Source organism: Herpailurus yagouaroundi, unplaced genomic scaffold, assembly GCF_014898765.1.
Source record: "Herpailurus yagouaroundi ecotype Mexico unplaced genomic scaffold, PumYag 29, whole genome shotgun sequence".
NCBI lineage: Eukaryota > Metazoa > Chordata > Mammalia > Carnivora > Felidae > Herpailurus > Herpailurus yagouaroundi.
The window spans coordinates 7,535,683-7,555,330 of NW_024412377.1; the positions used below are offsets into that span (position 1 = coordinate 7,535,683).

A 19,648-nucleotide genomic window follows, 5' to 3' on the forward strand; every position below is an offset into this window, starting at 1 on the left:
TGTAGGATCAATCGGTAAAAGATTGGTAAGTCATCAAAATATAGTGCCAAGTGGCCCCCAAAGGTACTAATTGACATTCTTCTCTCACCAGCATATGAAATTCCTTGTTTTCCCATATTCTATCAACATTAAATATTGACTGTTTTAAGTTTTTGCTAATGCTGTTAATTTGGAAATGTGTGTGCCCAGGTAGAGGGGTCATGGGTGGGGGTGATGCCTCTAGGGCAGGAGGAAGGGCTGCCTGACTCTTCCTGGAGATAACTTATTCCAATTCTCCGTTGTCCGGGCTACAGGCGAGCAGGGGAAAGCAGGCTTCGGGGGCCTCATACATTCAGGGTGGGTTTAAACGTAGCCGCCTTGTACACTGCCCTGGTCAGGATTCACCAGAATAGAGCCAATTACTCTATCCATGGACCCGAAGCTACTGTATCAGAAGACATGGCTTATGTCCTTCTAGACCCAATCATATTGGCTCAACCATTCTGCCTTCCTTAGGAAAACAATTTAAACAGAATCTTCTTTTAGCTGAAAATCACCCGCTGTCTAAACTCCTAAGTGGCTCTTAAACTGAAATCAGCAGACTGAGTGGGAGATGCGATGGTATCGAGGCTGGGGGCCTCTTGGACGAGCACGTGCAGCATGAGCGCGACAGTCGAGGAAGGCAGGGCCACATTCCTTCGGGGGAGGGGGGAGCTCGTGCCACCTGCACCGACCAGCCCCCATGATTACAACGGCTTCCTACCTACGAGGACTGAGTCACCTCGTCCTTAAGTTTACGACGCCAGAGCAAGGGGAAGGGGAGTCCTTTGTGAATTCGCCCTTACAACTGGCAGTGGGAAATCGACCAAAAAGGTCCTTTTCTAAGCGAAACGTTCGGCTCGGTATAAACAACCAATTAGTGGCGAAAGGGGGCAGGAGCCAGACTGCGCAAGCGCATTACCTGCCGCCCGGCGCGGGCGACCGTGCGGTCTCGGCCCGAGGCGTGCGCTCCTGCGCGGAGCCAGGGGGCGGGGCCCTCATGCGTCCCGGTTGCCTGGATACCTCTGCGACACAATGGGTGCCGCTGGCGCTTCCGGGCTGTGACTAGAAGGGGCAGTTGGCCTTCACTTTCCGAGGAGCCCGAGGAGGAGCGGCTGAAAGACCCGGCCGGCCACCCCAGACCTCTCGAAGCCGGCCTCCTGGCCCGCCCCCCAAGTCCGGGAGCCCGGCCCCGCCACAAACCCCAGGTCCCCTCCAGGCTCCAGATCCGGGGAGGCTGGGCGGCCAGACCCTTGAGCTGCGCCTGCGCCCCGAGGCTCACGCCCCCACACGCAGCGCACCTTGATTCTTCGCAGCCTGGTCCCGGTCTGCGGAGAGCGATGCCGCTTCCCGACACCATGTTCTGCGCGCAGCAGATCCACATTCCCCCGGAACTGCCCGACATCCTGAAGCAGTTCACCAAGGCTGCGATCCGCACCCAGCCCGCCGACGTGCTGCAGTGGTCCGCGGGGTAAGCGCCTGGGAGAGCCGGCCGCTTCGCGTGGTCCGACGCCCAGGACACCTTCCCCAGCTGGTGTCTACACCTGAGCGTCTAGGAAGCATCATGGTTGGGTGACCTTCCCAGAAATTACTGCAGAATGCTCACTGTCCTGCAAAGTAATGACAACTCCACCGTGGGAGAGTGGTACTTACTCAGAGTAAAACTTACAAAGCAGTTGCGTCGGGTAAAAAAGTTTCTGCATTGTCTTAGAAGACCAAACCACTGCAGACCCTGTATTTTATATGTAAAGTGATTTTTTTTTTTTTTTTTTTTTTTTTTTTTTTTTTTTTTTTTTACAAGAAGGAATCTTAGGGCTAGGTTCCTCCCAGGGTTAGGTACCTGGGTCAGTTTATTAGAACCCAAACGACCTAAGTCATGTTGGGGTGATTTTCCCAAGGCTGCTGTAAAGGTTAGACTTCGCCCAGCTTAGTTCACAGAAGGCAAATATTTCTTGCAGCAAACATACTATTTCCCTAATTTTAAAGTTGCAAACAGACCTTAAAACCATTAAAATAAACCCATTTGGTTTTGAAAGGAAAGTTCTTTGTCCTTTTCAGGAAACAGACTTAGAAACTCAGTTTTATGATCCCAAGAACCAGTATGAATGTAAACGTTTTATTTAGTAACCAGCATATCCAGTTTCTCTCACCTGTAAAACCAAGGTGACCTAGTTCCCTGTGGCCTACTCTAGCGAATAACCACAAAAGCTGATGGGTTAAAACATGTATTATGTATGTAAGAGAATAGGCATGTATTCTCTTACAGTTGTGGAGGCTGCAAGTCCGAAATCAGTTTCGCCTGGCTGTAGTCAAGCTGTCACGGCTTCTGTCCGGAGGCTCTAGGGAGAATCCAGTCCCTTGCCTTGCCTTTTCCAGCTTCTGGAACTGCCTTCCTTGTGTTCTATGGCTCATGGCCCCTTCGTCTTTAAAGCCAGAAGTGTGGCATCTCCAAGTCTCTCCCTGTGCCTCCCTCTCCCAAGGACACTTGTGATTGCATTTAGGACCCCTCAAGATAATTCAGTTTTCCCATCTCAGAATCCTCACTCACATCTACAAAAGTCCCTGTTACCACACAAAATGAGATCTGCAGGCTCCAGGATTAGGACCTGGATATCTTTGAGGCTCTTACAGAACCTACCACACAAGGCTGCTTATCAATCCAGTGCTTTGCCTTGTGACAAACACTTCTGTCGGTTGCTTCTGATAGATTCTCTCTGGGTTCTTACCCCCAAAGAAAAAAAATTATGGCCCTGGTTTTAACCGTCATTAAAGCATCAATGAAAGTAGGACATGTAAGAGTTTATTTGTACTGGACAGAACATTCCAAGATTGAGTCACTGTTTTCTTGGAACATTAAATTATTTTAATTTAAGCTTCACTTTAAAAGGCTCAACTGAGAACTTTCTGGATGTGCCATGCAACTGTTTTCTCTCGAGAACAATTTTGGAGTTGAGGAGTTAAAGGAAGCATTATTCACTAAGTAGTGTGTGTGAAATGGTCTCAGCCAGGTCCCAGCTGTCACCAGACAATCTGTTAGGGAGAGATGTTGCTCAGAAGAGGATGAATTGGTCTTTGAGGTTACAGCCAGGCAAGGGTAGCCTGGGTGGCTCAGTTGGTTAAGCATCCAACTCTTAAAAAAGTCTTTTAATGTTTCTTTTTGAGAGAGAGAGAGACAGACAGAGAATCAAGGGAGGGGCAGAGGGAGAGGGAGACACAGAATCAGAAGCAGGCTCCAGGCTCCGAGCTGTCAGCACAGAGCCCGGCATGGGGCTGGAACTCATGAACCACGAGATCATGACCTGAACTGAAGTCAGATGCTCAACTCTTGATTTCGGCTTGGGTCTTGATCTCACAGTTTGTGAGATCGAGCCCCTCATTGGGCTCTGGTGCTGACCGTGCAGAGCCTGCTTGAGATTCTCTCTCTCTCTCTCTCTCTCTCTCTCTCTCTCCCCCTCTCTCTCTGCCCCTCCCCTGCTTGCACATGCTGTGTCTCTTTCTCTCTCTCAAAATACATAAACAAACAAACAAAAAACTTTAAAAGACAAGGCAAGGGTATTCCAGGAAGAGGAATGGCATCCGGACAAAGGGATGGTGACAGGAGGAAAAGCAGAAAATCAGGATGCCTGTGAAGGTAACTGCAGAAGCCTCCAGGAGGCGTTCAGGTTAACGAACGTTACAAACGAGGCTTTCAGGTGGCAGAGGCGGCTCGGCCTGGCTCCCCAGCCTGTGTTCTCTGCTCTGACCCAACAGCTAGTTGGCCGTACCTTGTTACGTCGCCTGTGCGTCGTGCGGTATGACTGGGGCAAGAATTGGTTCAATGCTATAGGCTGCTTTCTGCCGCACGGGCCTCCAGGGAATTAGCACATCGGGGCTCGCCCCTAACGCAGGCTTTCTCAGCCTGGGCACCGTTGACACTTGGGACAGGACAATTGCTTGGGGGCTGGGGGGAGGGTGGGGCTGGTGGGGGTGTCTGGGCCTAGCAGGGCCCTTTGCAGCATCCTGGCCTGTACCCACTAGAGGCCAGTCGCACCATCCACCCCCTCCTGTGACGACCAGAAATGTCTCCAGAAACTGCCAGGGCCTTCCTGGGGAGGAGAAGGGAGAACTGTTGAGGACCACCTGCTTTAGAGGCTGTGTGGAGGTGGGTGAGTGGCTTGATCGGTGATGAGGAATAAAGTCCCCCAAATAGGCGAAAACCCTAATTAGGAACAATATGACAAAGCTACACACCCATGCCTCGCCCCTGTCACCTTACTTCTTCCTGTCCACCTTTGTCTCTCTCACTGCTGCCCTTGTGTTAGGTCAACAAAATATGGGCGGAGAGAGGAAAAGGAGACGAGGTACAAAATTTCTGTTAGCCTATCAAATACCTAGCTACGGCTATCTCTGTTACATAATCAGAGGTGTTTCTAATGACTCATATCTTTTATTACTTTTTAAGTTTACTTTTGAGAGAGAGAGAGAGAGAGAGAGAATCCCAAGGAGGCTCCAAACTGCCAATACGAGAGCCCCGTGCGGGGCTCGAACTCACAAAACGCAAGGTCGTGACCTGAGCTGAAGTCAAGAGTCGGACGCTTAACCGATTGAGCCGCCCAGGCGCCCCTCGTTATTCAGACCTTTTCGATTATGACCTGTTGGCCTTGCGGAGGATTTGCCATTCATTTCGCTGTGTATATTGTTTCTTTTTGTTGTGTTAGCCATGAGAGTGGCCGGTGACTTGCCTTCAGCGGCTGGCCACCCCTGGCTCGCCTGGTGCCTCCTCCCCGTCCCCACCAGACAGAAGCCGAGTGTGTGTCTCATCCTGACTTGTTGCCCTAAACTGGTTCCATGCCCTCACTTGTCCCGCTAGAGGCAGTATTGGTACCGATGTAAGCACCCATATTCCCACCCCAGAAAGGAACAGGGAAAGGGGAAACAATGCTAAAACCACTACTAAATTGTTACTGTTAATTACTAAATTAATTAAATTAATTGCTATTATTGCTAAATTGTTAAATTTAATAAAGCAGTTTCCTAAAAAATTACTAAAACAAGGTACCAGGCAGGAAAGCGTGAAGGGTGGGGGAGGGTGGCCTCTGACTTAGAGGAGTGGGGCAGACAGGTGACCTCCCTGATCCAGGACCGTGTCGGGCTGAACCGAGATGGTCGAAGTCAGGCCCCTTGGAAGGCAGCCAGGCCAACCAAAGGGAGGGCCAGATGCCAGCTGTCAAAGTGGAAGGACTGCACTGTGGCATTGCCCTTGGGTCACTGCCGTCCCAAATCTCCGACCTTCTTTGGCCGCATTCCAGGACCCCTCATAGTGTTTGCTTGATGATAACATGTGTTTCGGGAGCCCCCCCGCCCCTTGGCCTGATGGCCGCTGCGGCTTGAGCTCAGTGCTCCTAGGGGCCCTACAACAGGGATTGCCATTATCAGTTTTGCAGACAGAGAAACTGAGGCACGCAGAGAGGGTTAAGTTGGAGAGCCGAGTAGAGGAGCCAAGACCCCTGGAGGGGTTCCAGGCATTGGGGGTCATTTAGGAGACCGCATTCATTACAGTGCTTTCTGTGTATCGACGAGCCTTCAGGGACATCTGTTGCTGTTAGGTATTTTTCAGCTTTGTCAAGAGGAGATCCGCTTCCTGTCAAGGACAGAATTGAAATGCCCGTGGCCACTCAGAAAACGGACACAGGCCTGACTCAAGGACTCCTGAAAGTTTTGCACAAGCAGGTATGAGGGGTCTCTGTTAATCTGTCGGCTCCACGAGATAAAGCGTGGCTGCGTTAACGCATCCCAACACCTTTGCGAGGCCTCCGTTCCCCGTGCAAACCCGCAAGATTTAGTCAAAGGAGGGATCCGTTGTATTCAGTGCTCTTTCTCTAGTTGAAAGAACCCAACATAGCTATTCGTGATTAGATTGTAGGAAAGTGAAATATAATTTCTTTTAAATACCAAAGTACAACGCTAGATGCTCCTGGACTACAAGTCTGAACATTCAACTCCAAACATGGGGGCTGCAAGTCTCTTCTTGAAATATGTTTATAAAAGTTTCGTATGTGCTAAAGAAATAATTTGCCGCCTCATTAATCTGAACAGCAGAGCGCCCTTTGACGTCTGGTGTCCTTCGTCCAGAGACCCCGGGCATGGGCGAGGCCCTACCCACACAGTCTTGCGCAAGAGTCCCGGGCCGGTGCTCTCCCGACCCACCATCTTGCTTTCAGAGAAACGAGTTACCAGATTGTGTGTTATCCGGCCAAGCTTGGCAATCCTAATGATTGCGTTGTGTTGCTAAAAATGACATCAGTGGTATCACCTTGATCTTTAAAGTGATTTGTCCCCATTACACTTTTTGACTTACCGTGCTTCTGTGCCAGATACGCTGACTTCTGGAAATCTGGAGGGAAAAACGAATAACCATCGAAAGGGGTAGCTCGGGAAAAGTCACGCTAAAATTGCTCAAAGCATTTCACGTTCAAGACCATTAGCACATCGCGGTAGTTACCAGTTCTCACAGATTGTTTCAAAAAGTAGAAGGAATGAATTTGTTTTCAGTTTTCAAATTTCTCTTATTTAACTGTTAACACATGGAGCGGGTGGGATTTGAAATGTTTTCATTTTGTTTGTTGAAGTTTATTTTTTTTGTAATATGAAATCTTTCGCCACATTGGTTTCCGTACAACACGCAGCGCTCCTCCCAACAGGTGCCCTCCTCGGTGCCCCTCACCCACCCTCCCCTCCCTCCCACCCCCTCATCAACCCTCAGTCTGTTCTCAGTTTTTAAGAGTTGAAGTTTATTTTTTCTTGCGAAGCATTTCACACAGACCACAGAGAATCACCTACCCCGTGTGCGTGCGCCCGTTTTCCTAAGTCACAACGGGAGGCCGTATTGACCTCACCGTCCTTTCTCCTTTTGAGAAGTTAACTGTGCCGATATCGGCTCGCCGCGCCCTCTTGCCGGGCGAGCATCCCCCCACACACCTTCCCACCCAGCTCTCCCCGGGCTCTCTGTGTTGTGAATTCAGAGCTCATCTCTTCCCAGCATGCAGTTGTGCGCCTGGGATGAGTTTAAAGATTCATCGGCATTATGTTTCACGGGTTTTTAAACCTTAATACTTGCAGACGTAAAAACGTACTGATTTTGTCATACTGTGTTTTCTATACAGTGTAGCCACAAGCAGTATGTGGAATTAGCACATCTTGAGCAGAAATGGAAAAATCTGTGCCTGCCAGTAGAAAACTTCAGAACTCTGCTGCAGCTGGATCCTTGCGAAAACAAAATCGAGTGGATAAAATTTTTAGCGCTCGGATGTAGCATGCTTGGTGGGGTACGTACCTACAAGTAGTGTATTAATCATCCTGGGTAATCATAGGCCTGGCTTGAAAATAATGGAGGTGTTTCAGTAACTGAAGGAAACACTCTCATTACTTTACTCACTTTGTCTAAGAGAAGCAATTTTTTTTTTCCAGAGACTATCGTATTTTTTTCAATGTTTATTGATTTATTGAGAGAGATTGAGAGAGCGAGAGCGGGTGAAGGAGGGACAGAAAAGGGGAGAGAATCCCAAGCAGGCTCCATGCCGTCAGCACAGAGCCCAACGCGGGGCTCAAACTCACGAACCTCGAGATCATAACCTGAGCCGAAGTCAGATGCTTAACCGACTGAGCCACCCAGGCACCCCTGACTGTCTTATTCTTGGGCTTACAGTTACTTTAAACTTTTTTTTTTAATGTTTGTTTATTTTGAGAGAGAGAAAGAAAGCATGAGTAGGGAAGGGGCAGAGAGAGAGAGGGAGAGGGAGAGAGAATCCCAAGCAGGCTCCACGCTGTCAGCGCAGAGCCCGACGTGGGGCTCCATCTCATGAACCATGAGGTCATGACGCTGAGCCAACACCAAGAGTCAGATGCTCACCCAGCGGAGCCACCCAGGTGCCCCTGGGCTTACAGTTATTTTAATTTGGGAAAGTTAAAGACTTACGAATGCTTCAATTTTAAAATTGTTAACAGTAGATAAAATATCATTAAAAGTAGATAAAAAAAGTAGATAAAATATCATTAAAAGGCATTTGGGTTTTAGAAGAGAATGCATCAGTGACTTTTTATGAAACTACACACCGTTTCGTAAGCAGATGTTATTTTCCTCCTCTGTGGGAAGAGGCGTAAAGTTAGTTTATATTTGAGTTAAAATCTGTGATTAGTAGGTGACAGATATTGTGAACTTGGCTTATGTTGAAGTACGACCGTTGGGAATCAAGACACAGGCGACTCTCCAATTCCCAAGGTAAGGGCGTCTCTGAACCGAGTGGGGCGGGGAGAGGAGGGACCGGACTTCTTTGGGGATCTGGACGCTCTCTCTCCAGCTCCAGTGTTCGAGTCTGTGAGACACCGGGGTCCGAGGGAGGAAGAGCTACCACTGTCCGCTTGTGAAGAAGGGGTTTTTAGGAGGAAAGTGGCCCCTTCACTGCCGAGATGGCCACCTGTTTTCTGCCCTCCCTTTTTATAGTCTTTGCACCGCAGAGAGCATGACTAGTAATTCAGTCCACGTTTCATGACGCACTCATCTCCGGTTTTAATTTTAGACAGTCATTTAATGTCAGAAGCGCCCATGATCCCCACATGATCGCTAACACCAACAATGCGCCGCTGCTGAGGGCCTCTGCTCTCTTCCTCCGTTCGATCCCCCTGCCTCCCTGGCCCGAAGCAACCGCTATCCCAAATCTCACGCTTCCTGGGGGCCACGTACATACCCCAAGAAATACATTATCTCGGGGCACCTGGCTCGCTCAGTCGGTTTTAAGCGTCCACCTTCGGCTCAGGTCATGAGCTCGTAGTTCGTGAGTTCGAGCCCCGCACTGGGCTCTGTGCTGACAGCTCAGAGCCTGGAGCCTGCTCCGGATTCCGTGTCTCCCTCTCCGCACCCCCACCCCCCGCCTCCCCCCGGCTCATATTCTGTGTGTGCCCCTCTCTCTCTAAAATAAATGACCATTAAAAAAAATAAAAAGAAAGAAAGAACGTTCTTTTATTTTCGTTGGTTTCAACTTTATGAAAAGAGGATTCTGTTATTAGTAACCTTCTGGAACTTCTTTTCACTCCCAGTTAGATTTCCTTATCTGTCCGTCTGTATTATTACAGACCGCTGTAGGTCGTGCATGGCCTCTGCCGTGTGATAGCCACTCTGTGATGGACCACAGTTCACTGGTTCTACTCAGGGCCCCAGTGAGAAAGTGGGAAACCCCAGGAGAGCCAGGTGCTGGCTGGACGCTGCACACTGAGCTGCACGGGGGCCCAGAGGCAGTGTTTCCACCAGCCGTGGAGAGGACGGCAGCCCCGGGGACCCTCCTGCAGCAAAGACGGGCCCCGATGTGACCGGCGGGAAGGATAAAGTCAGATTTCGTTACTGAAGCTAACGTTACCTTGCTTGGTTCATCTGGAACTCCGGTGAAAGCAAGATTTTCATAATGTAAAATGAGTATCTAATATTTGAACGGATGTTTATGGTGTAGTTGTGAAATTCAGATTTTCCCAGAAGGTAGAATGTTTCATACTGTGGGGGAGCCACCTTTGTCACTTTCACTTTAAGCCTGACGGTTAAGCGCTAGATTTGGAGCCAGGCCAGAGCAAGCGACAGGGTCTCTTGTCCACGCGTCGGGTGGGACGCTAGGTGGAGACATCTGGTCACCTTCTGAACGCAACACCGGGGAAGGGGCCAGGACACCAGCGTGGGCGCCCCTCCTTTCCTCCTTGAATAAGTCTGTCATCCTGGCTGGTCAGTGTGGGGTCCGGTCCCGTCCCCGAGCCAGGCCACCTCGGCAGTAGTGCTTGCTGTGAGCCGTGGACTCTGGAGCCAGGCGGTCAGGGAAGGTCCCCTCCTGCTGGTGCCCGTCCCCTCTGGTCCACCGGCCATGTAGGTGGGGAAGGGAGAGGGGGGCGGGGGAGTGCAGGTGGCCCGGGGCAGCCAGGCCCCGAAGGAGAGAGGCCACTGGATGCCCACGCGTTGGCGGGGCAGCGTGGAGGCGCATCAGCAACCCGTAGCTGTGCCTCGGAGGGGACGGTTGTGGTGTCGTGGGGCATCTTAGCGTTTATGTTTATGCTTTTTAAAAACCCTTCAGAGGGAGGAGGCGGAGCGGTGAAGTGGAAGGAAAGGACGAGTATTTTACGACGGATTACTGCCCGTTCACCTTCCACAGAGGCTTTCCGGTAAACTGGAATCTAGTGGCTGTGTCCACAACGGGCTCGACCCCGCCGCCTCCATCCACGGTCTCTGCGTGGCTGGTGGCAGACGCGTCCTCCGTGCTGTCCGTGCTCTCAAATTCCTCTTCGAAATCACCGGGCAGAGGGATCAAATGCAAGGTCTCTGCAAAGACCAGAAGAGCTCTACTTAAACTTCAGAGTCCTGTGAATCGCGCCTGCCTGCCGCCCTTGCTTCACAAACGTGTGCTGAGCCCACCCTGCTTCGAGCTGGGCCCCGTCCTGAGTGGACAGAACAGGCAGACGTGCCTCGCCGCCACCTGGCTTACCGCGTCGCGAGCCACAAACGGGGTTCCGGGCCGTGTGCGCTGCCGGGGCAGGTGGGAGGCGGGGCGGGCGTGCTGGTGACTCCCGCCCCCCCCCCCCCCCCCCCCCCCCCCGCCCCCTGCTCCGATGCCGTGCGATGCTTGCCCAGCAAGATGACATTTCATGTCGTGATCTTTGAGTTTCCTTTTCTGCAGCACCGGCAGTGATCCTAAGCATCGAAGCAGGGGATCAAAATTCTTTGCTTTGTTTTTTTAAGCTTGAGGACCTCTTTTAGTACAAAAAAATGTTGTGAATGAAGCCCCCGCCACCCTCCGCCCACACTGAGGGAGGAAGCCCGGAATGGCAAACCACCGGCCTGACGCTCGAGAGCCTCTGAGAAGCATGAACTTTGCTCTGCGTCCAGTGGCCAGGATGCGTGTGTGTAACGCGATTTTCCGTCCAAAACACGCCGCTTACGAATGGGCGTCACGTCCAGGGTTCTCGCCGTGGGCTGGGACGTTCAGCGCCTTCGTCTCTATTCTCCTTAATCCTCCAGCAGCCCTCTGCGGAAGGGCCGTCCCGGGCCTCGCAGGATGACTAGTTGTGGAGGGAGGCTCAGGGACTCAGATTGCAAGTGGCAGAGCGGGATCTGAACGCAGACCACGGGCTCCACGCTGCCGATGCACGGCCACCGGGCTCCCTGGAGCCCAGGAGTGTGCCGCCCTCGGGTTGGGGCACCGTGTGAGAGCCTGCAGGTTCCTGTCTCAGAGAATAACCACTCCCAAGGACTGTCCTTAATATCACTTGATTTCCTAAAAGGAGTTTTACTCTGAAAAGCTCTCCCTGCCAGCCTCCTAGCAGGGCCCAGCTGGAATTCTTAGGACAACCTCCAAGCACAGTGGGTCATCTCCCCAGTGGCCCAGTGATGGAGGCAGCGTCCTGGCTCGCTCCCCTATTCAGGTTTCCCAGCTTGGCCTCTGAGCCCATTCTGAGGTGCCCACGAGAAGTCCTTTTACCATTTGACCGTGGAAAAGAAACAGCCCCCCGCCGTGGGTGGGAGCCTCACGTCACAGACAAGTTTGGTAACTGTCTCCACCAGGAGGGCTGCTCTTGGGTCCCTGGGGTCTCCGGCCCCCAGCACCAGGCACCCCACTGCTGAGGGTCTCCCCCAGGGGGGAGAAAGAGGCGGGGTGCACCCCACCCACATGCCTCCACTGGCCTTGTCCCTGTGCTCACACGTGGGGGCCCTCCCTCCTCCCCGGACGGCGACATGGGCAGCATCGGCCCTCACGAACGGGCTTCTCCCGAGGACCAAGTCCCGCCATCTCGAGAGTACCCGTCTGCCACCCTCACCTGCCGCAGGTCCCCAAACTGAACTGCCTGCGTTTTAGATGAGAAAACCCCTGAGGATGAGGAAGGAAGTGAAAAGGTCCTCAGACTTTTTCAAAGTGAAATGCGGGGGTGACACCACTGCTTGAGGTACTGAGCTCTCCCTCCCGGCTGCCATCAGGCCGCACCTCAGAGGAGACCCCCCTTCTTCTTTTTAAAGGGATCAGTCACGATGTTACACAGATTGTCACTTCCCGCTAGCTAAAAGGGGATTGGGGGAGGTGTGAGGTGCCTCTGTTGTCACCACAAGAGCAGCTAAAATGCTGAAACAGAAGCTTCCACGGAGCCGGTGCCCTGAAGCTGCTCAGGAAACAGCAGGTGTCTCCAGGCCTGTCTTTGTCTCCTGTCCCCGCCTGAATCGCATGTGACGGCTCAGACTTAAGTGCCGGGCTAGAAGCAAGTGCAGCCACACCTTCCAGAAGAGCTTGTGTCAGGACAGTGAGTCGGGGCAGGGGCACCTGCCTGCGAGGGTCTTCTGGCTGGAGAGCAACCCTTGGAAGCGGAGAAATCTGGCTCAGGTACAAAGCCAGGCAAGTTGCCTTCCGAACCCTCGTGGATATAAAAATGGCGGTGCATCTCATTGCCAGAAATGTTAACACCGGTAGCATCATCGGGCCTTTGCACAAGGCAGGGATGCTGGGATGTTTTGATGCACTTTTTCCTTAAATGCCTCCTCCTCGGAAGCGTTGGAGCCACAGTTTCTCAGACCTCATCTGCTTGCTCCGCGAAGGCTGCTTCCGTCCCCATCATCCCTCCTGAGGCTCAGCATTGCCACACCCACCGGCGACTCTCCCGCTTGCGACGGACATAAAAGCAAAATCTAACAAAACCACATGTCTTTGAAAGGTTTCCAGCGGCCCTCGGTCCCGGGTGGTGTGGGAAGTGGCTTTCCAGACACCTGGAGCCCCGGCTACGGCGATGGGGAGCTCTGGGCTGGTCAGGCCTCCTCCCCTCCAGCCCCCAGCCCGGCGCCTGGAGTCCCCGAAGGTGGCAGCTCATCTACCCCCCGCCCCCCCCACACCAGCCTGGTGGCTCTTCACGTTGCTGGGGTGTGTTCACTGCTCCTGCCCTGCTGGCTTCACCTCAGGCCAGCCGCTCAGCCGCTGGGCCCCACTGACTCCCTTTGAGCCCTCTCCCCCTCTCCCTGCTGCAAGCGTGAGGCGTCTTCTCTGGCATGAGTGTGAGAAGCCGGTGGAGCTCCTGGAGCCTGGTGGAGGTGCACTGCCTTGTTGTGAGGGTCCGCGGAGAGCCGGCCGCGAGGCAGCGAGTCCGCCGGCAACTTGGGTCAGGGCGGGGGCAGGTCTGTCTCCAGTCGAGCCTCCGGATGAGGCCCCAACCCTGGCCAACACCTTGACTGGAGCCGTGAACGGGCCAGCTAAGCAGTGCCGACTCCTGTCCCCCTACACAGCCTCAGTCCCGGTCAGGCAGATCCGTGTGTGACCGTCCCATCTGTGTTTTTCTCACTCTTTCCTCCCAAGTGCACCCCCCTAAACAGCCTGCTCTCTGCAGGGGAGAAGGGCCCTGACTGGCATGAGGTGTAAATGCTCCCACCATGGCTGGTCTCAAGCTGCCAATGGGAGGTCAACCCTCTCAATAAACTCCTGGAAAGTTTACAGTCCGCAAGAGCTGGTCCCCTGCACACAGGCCTGGTCCCTGCTTCTCCACGAGGCTCTCGTGGGGTCACCAGGGATCCGATACAGTCTAGCACTAAACCGGCGCTCTCTGCGTGGGCCTTCCCGCTGTGCTTGACGTAGGCAGTGGCTCCCCCTCCGTGAGTGCGTTTCCTTGAGCCCTCCTGGTTTGGAGAGAGTCAGCCCGCTCAGAGCTTGTGCCTTGGTGGGAGACGCACGGCTTCTCCCAGGCCTGGCTTTCGGGCTCAAAGCCAAAGTACCGGCAGCCGGGGAGGGGGTGGGGGTGACCGACCCAGGCAGAGGGAGGCACGGTGCACAGGGGCGAAGGGGCTGGTGCTTCCCGGAGCTGAGACAAGGCCCAGAGCAAGGCCGGCCCTGCCTGGGGCCTGCACGGAGCCCAACGGGCAGGTGACACGTCTACTTGGTGAGCGTTAGCTCCGTCCCCTAGGCATGTGGTGATGCTGAAGGGGCTGGTGAGTTCTGCGCTGGCTTGGGGCCCGTCTTGAGGGGGCTGATACTTCCTCACATCCTGGAGAGTCATTCCCATTTTATTTATTTATTTATGTATTTATGTATTTATGTATTTAAGTTTATTTATTTATTTTGAGAGAGAGAGAAAGTGTGAGTCAAGCAGGGGCAGAGAGAGAGAGAGAGAGAGAGAGAGAGAGAGAGAGATGGAGAATCCCGAGCAGGCTCTGCACTGTCAGTGCCAGAGCTTGACACGGGGCTCGAACTCACCAACTGTGAGATCATGACCTGAGCTGAAACCGAGAGTCAGACGCTTAAAGCGACTGATGCACCCAGGGGCGCCCCCCCCGCCTTTTTTTAATATAAAATAAAATCTGTGGATTAACATTCTTTTCAGGCCAATCGCATCGTGATCAGACCTGCCCTTTTCTTTGTTTATGGCAATTGTAACCTTACCCAGTTCTTCATTTAGATCGAGGAGAACGTACCCTTCGGAGACCTCCTGTCAAATACGCTCCGGCGTTTTCTCTGCGGGTGTCTTAGGCTTCCGTTTCAGCGGCGCCAAGTGGTAATTGTTTCCCCCTGTCTGTCGTGTCTCTAGTCACTGAACACTTCGATGAAGCATCTGTGTGAGATCCTGACCACGGACCCTGAGGGCGGGCCCGCGCGCATCCCGTTTGAGACTTTCTCCTACGTCTACCGTTACTTGTCCAAGTTGGACTCGGACATCCCCGAGGGGGACACAGAGTCCTATCTCGCCACTTTAAAGGACACTGTGTGAGTCCAAGCGCTCCCCGGAATTTGAGTGTGCTGATGCCCGGAGAGGGTCCTTTCTCCCGCTTTTCCTCAGATGACTGGGTTCCTGCGGATCCTGCCCGTGCTGGGAGGGAAGGGCCACGCACACCGGCTCCCAGGTGTCCCCCCGGCCGCACCAGAGAAAGCCACACGGCAGGAGGCGGCTTTTCTCCGGGTGTGACCCGGGGGGGGGGACGCTGGTTCTCTTCACACTTGAGAGGGAGGGTCTATCCTGTCTTTAAGATGAGTTTATCCAGAATTTATCCTGATTCTTTCGGGCGTCAAATGGTCTCACATCACAGCGTGTCAAAGCGGAAGATGGAAGTGTCTCCGCAGTGACCCTGGGGGTGGGGGGGTGACTTCCCGCCGTGTTCCTTGAATGTGTCCCCTTCTGTCTTTGCTGGGAGGGGCCGGACACCAGACTGGCAGAGTGACAGACATGGCCGGCCCGCAGGCAGGGCTGAGGGCCCTGAGAACAAGGGAGCAGAGGCGAACACGCGGGGGCAGGGCACCCGCTGCTCACCAGGCCTTGTCCCTGCCACCAGACTCTGCTCCCCTCCTGCCCAGGGAGGCCAGGGCCAGCGCCCAGACTCCCCAGCTGCCGCAGTGGCCGTCTCTCCTCGGCTCGGCCTCCTGCACCGTGTCGTGCCCCCCCTCCTCCAGGACCCATGTCCTCCGCCGTCCAGCCTGCCCCTTCCCCCACGTGCCGCCTGCTGACTTGGCACGCGCTCCTCCTGGGGGACAGCACGCCAGGTGACCCCCTTCCTGCCGACACTCCTGACGCCACAGTTCTTGGGGACTCGCCCCTGCCCTCTCCGATGTCCACGTGGATGTCTCTCACCTTCCCCTCTCCCTAGCGCCCCTCCCCCTGCAGCTGGCTCCCCACCTCCAGGGCTGCGTCCCGGGAGGTTTTAAAATGTGCCCTGCCCGGTGCCTCCCTTCTTTCCTGAGACCTCCAGCACCACCCCTGGCTGCCTCCCGGTGGCACGTGATAGGAGGGGACTGCCCGCCCTGGGACTGTCCCCTTCTTGACTCCTGGTCCCACCTCGTCTGGTCACAGTCACGCTCTTCCTGTGTCAGTCTTAGAGCACGCGCCTGATCTCAGGTCCTCACGGTGGGCGCTGCATAGACCCTGTCCTGTCACCTCGCCCCAGACCCAGTCTCTAGCTCCAGACCCAGTCTGTCCCGTGGCCCGGAGGCAGCTTACGCCCTGCCAAGGAGAGCAGCATCCCAGAGTTGAACCAGGCTTTCGGAGACTCGCTCCTGCTGTCCCCCCCCCCCCCCCCACCTCTGGGAATCTCAGCCCCCCAGCCCTGTTTTGAAGCCAGTCTTGCTTCCCAGCTCTGGACTCTGGTATCAAACCACCCACTTGACCTTCCCGCTGAGATGTCTGTGCACGAGCCAGGCTGAACGTGTCCCAACAGAAATCTTTCTCATGAGTTCCCCCCCTGGTTTCCCTCTGTCCGTAAACCGAGCCACCCTCCTCCCCACGAGGGAGGTCAGAGCAGAGACATGGGTGCCCCTGTCCTCCCCTACCCCCCCTTGACCCATCTCACATCTTTCTGGCCTTCTCTCCACTCCTATGTCCCCACCTCCCACTGCCCCTGTCTCTAGCCGTCTGCAGTTAGCTGGCCTTTAATTTTTTTTTAATGTTTGTTTTTGGGAGAGAGAGAGAGAAAGAGACAGAGTGCAGCTGTGGGGGGGGAGGGGCAGAGAGAGAAGGAGACACAGAATCCGAAACAGGTTCCAGGTTCTGGGCCGTCAGCACAGAGCCCGACACGGGGCTCGAACCCATGGACCGTGAGATCATGACCTGAGCCGAAGTCTGATGCTTAACCGACTGAGCCCCCCAGGCGCCCCGTCAGCTGGCCTTTAAGAGGGAAAACCTCTGTGCCTTCATGGCCTCCGGGTCCCGCAGGCTCTGACAGCTGCCCACCCGCAGGCTCGCTCCTCTGATTTGCGTTTGACGACCCCTGCTCATCGTGCTTCAGCCACACGGGTCCCCGAGTGTTTCAAGCAGGCCAAGCTCCCCCACCCCAAGCACACTTGTTCTTCCCGAACATCCCACCCCCTTTGCATGACTGCCCCACGTCCCTGCTCAGAGAGTCCTCTCCTACAGGCCCCTCTCTGTCCCTCTGTGAGGTCATCTGATGTGATGTTCGTGGAGGGTGGCGACGGGATGCGGTGCCGTCTGCCCGCCCAGCGGTGCCCAGGGGACCCTTGGCCTGCCTGCCCCCCACAGGTGGTGGAGGAGGAGAGGTTCAGAGCCTCTAGGGAGTCCGGGTTGTGTCCGGTGAAGAGCCTACCGAGGGAACTGGGGGTGGGTACTGGCCAGAAGACCCTCGAGAGACATGATGACTCCGGAAACTTCTGCAGAGGTCCAGACCAGAGCTGACAAATAGGGCAAGGCTGTAGCACTGCCCCAGACTGGGAAGGCTAACTGGATGGCAGGGGTCGGCGACAGGCTTCTGGGACTGTGGGCCTGTGGGCCTGGGGCCGAGCACCGGACCCCCGCCCCCTCCCCGCCCACCTGTGCACACTTGCCAAGTAGGCCTCTTTTTGCAGCGGGAGTGATTTCTTTCTACTCGGTAATTCGTTGATTCCCTCCACGATTCCCTCAGTGTTTGAGACACTTTGACTTTGCCAAAGTCAAAGGCGCTGGACATGACCTTGCACTGATGCGCCACAGGTGTGCGTGGGAGAGACGGGCTGGGCTGCACAGGCCTACCAGGGGCCCCTGGCTGAGGAGGTGCCCCGGGGGCTGACCCTGAGATGGCTCTGCAGGGACCTCGCCCCGGAGGTGTGCGAAGCCCCTGGAAGGTTGGAGTGGCCCCTTCCTGTGTCCAGAAGAATCTGGCGCGGTGCATTCACGGCGAGATTTGTTCTGAAGCCGTTAGCTACTACCTGAGGTGAAGAATCACTGGTTCCCAAGGAAGGTCCGCGTAACATTGCACTCAGTGCTTTCCTTCCATCACTCGGTGGATGGCTCTTCCTTCACGCGGGGAATACACTCCGGTTGGGCCTTGGCTTGCTGTCCGCACAGCTAACACGGCAAGCACACTCTGCCCTGCGGCTTGAGGACCGTCGGGTCTGCCGTGGCTGGAAATCCTCACAGCCCGGATAGCAAGAGGGCAGGCGGACAGGCATCCTTCTGCAAGATTCTGTTCTTGGGTCTCCAAGGAGCCATGGCGGGAGACTGTTTGGCAAGCGGGATCCTCTTGGGAACGTAGGAGATGGTTGCCTTTCGTGGTAAAATACGGGTTAGAGCCACCAACCGGTGTCCCTTTCGCCTGTAAAAATACGAGCCCTCTGAGACCGTTCTCACCTTCCCCGCCGACCATGCAGAAGTTCAGTATTTTTACATCCACTGATGCTGACAATAGTAGTTTGCTAATGTTCACCATCTCTTAAGAAATAAAAGTGTCTCTAGTTAAAAAAAGAAAATCGAGGGACATGCTGTTGTCAATGCCAAAGTTTCATAGACGCAAGACACCCTTTCAGTTTTACTGGACCGACATTATATATATATTAATGTTTGAGGGAGAGAGAGCCCGCAAGCTGAAGAGGGGCAGAGAAGAGAGGGAGACGGAGAGTCCCAAGCAGGCTCCGAGCTGTCAGCACAGAGCCCAGTGCGGGGCTCGGACCCACGAACCGTTGAGGTCGTGACCTGAGCCCAAGTCAGACATTTATTTTTTTTTTTTATTTTTTATTTTTCCAACGTTTATTTATTTTTGGGACAGAGAGAGACAGAGCATGAACGGGCGAGGGGCAGAGAGAGAGGGAGACACAGAATCGGAAACAGGCTCCAGGCTCTGAGCCATCAGCACAGAGCCCGACGCGGGGCTCGAACTCACAGACCGCGAGATCGTGACCTGGCTGAAGTCGGACGCTTAACCGACTGCGCCACCCAGGCGCCCCCCAAGTCAGACATTTAACCGACTGAGCCTCCCAGACGCCCCCGACCAACTTTTTAAATAGAAGGATACTTTTGTTTCAGTAGTGACTAAAATTTGAGGGGTCAGTGAAGAAAAACATATAAAGTATGGATCGTTTCACCTAGAAATAAATGCCCATTTTTATACAAGAAAATAGAATGCTTTCTTTTCAGAGGTAAGAATGACTGATTAGAGACCAGAAAGAATCCATTTTTCTAGGTAAAACTTCTCAGTTGTTTTGCGCTTCATAAAAATCGTACTGCGTGCCGTGAGAAATTACTAATAAGTGTCTTTATCTGTTTCCAATTTAGAGACTCTAGAAAGAACGGCATGATAGGACTTTCAGATTTCTTCATTCTGACAAGGAAAGTTTAGGAAACTTCGAAGAGAAAGTGCAGAAGACAGAGCCATTAATACAGAAGAGAACACTTCTTAATGTCAAGTGGTGCCTTTGTAAAACGTCGGCACCAAATACAGCTTGTCATTAACCACGTACATGTGTAGCATGAATTTTTCTCCGGGTGGAAATTCAGTGCGGTCAGTGAAACATGGCGGGGCGGGGATGGGGGAGGGGGGGGGTCTTCTAAATGATGGCTCTTCACATGCTTCCTGAAGAACCTTACGTGTGAAGGATTCACAGCAGGGAAACAGTCTTTCTGAGTGAAACGATCTCTGTGGGTGCTACAGAATAGGGAGGGGGAGGGGCGGCGTAAAAACTGGCCACTCTGTTTCCTCCTTGGAGGCTCCCGGCCAGTGAGGTGTTTGCTGCCCGGGGGGAGCACACGTAAGACGCCCCAAGAAGAGCGTCCTCTGCTGAAGTGGGATGTGTTCCGGGAGACATGGCCCTGGAGAAGGCCTGCTGGCTGGAAGAGGGTCACGGCCGCCGGGGAAACAAAGTGGACCATTTAGACCACGGAACAGAAATAAGCATCCCAGGGACAC

At 54.0% G+C, this 19,648-nt stretch overlaps 1 protein-coding gene across 1 annotated transcript; it reads left to right on the forward strand.

Annotated features, from left to right (window-relative positions):
- Positions 1-1,038: 1,038 nt before the first annotated feature.
- Positions 1,039-19,198, forward strand: ROPN1L (rhophilin associated tail protein 1 like). Its single transcript, XM_040493976.1, has 5 exons — positions 1,039-1,489; positions 5,604-5,727; positions 7,161-7,322; positions 14,578-14,753; positions 19,018-19,198. Exons 1-5 carry the CDS (start codon positions 1,359-1,361, stop codon positions 19,079-19,081), a joined length of 657 nt encoding a protein of 218 aa, XP_040349910.1. The 5' UTR covers positions 1,039-1,358; the 3' UTR covers positions 19,082-19,198.
- Positions 19,199-19,648: the final 450 nt, after the last annotated feature.

What these genes read in the sequence shown, in the direction of transcription:
- ROPN1L (XM_040493976.1), top strand. Translation starts at nt 1,359, where the DNA reads ATGCCGCTTCCCGACACCATGTTCTGCGCGCAGCAGATCCACATTCCC. An exon ending in TGAAAGTTTTGCACAAGCAG is followed by an intron (nt 5,728 to 7,160) that starts GTATGAGGGGTC and finishes TTTTCTATACAG; the next exon opens with TGTAGCCACAAGCAGTATGT. An exon ending in GATGTAGCATGCTTGGTGGG is followed by an intron (nt 7,323 to 14,577) that starts GTACGTACCTAC and finishes TCGTGTCTCTAG; the next exon opens with TCACTGAACACTTCGATGAA.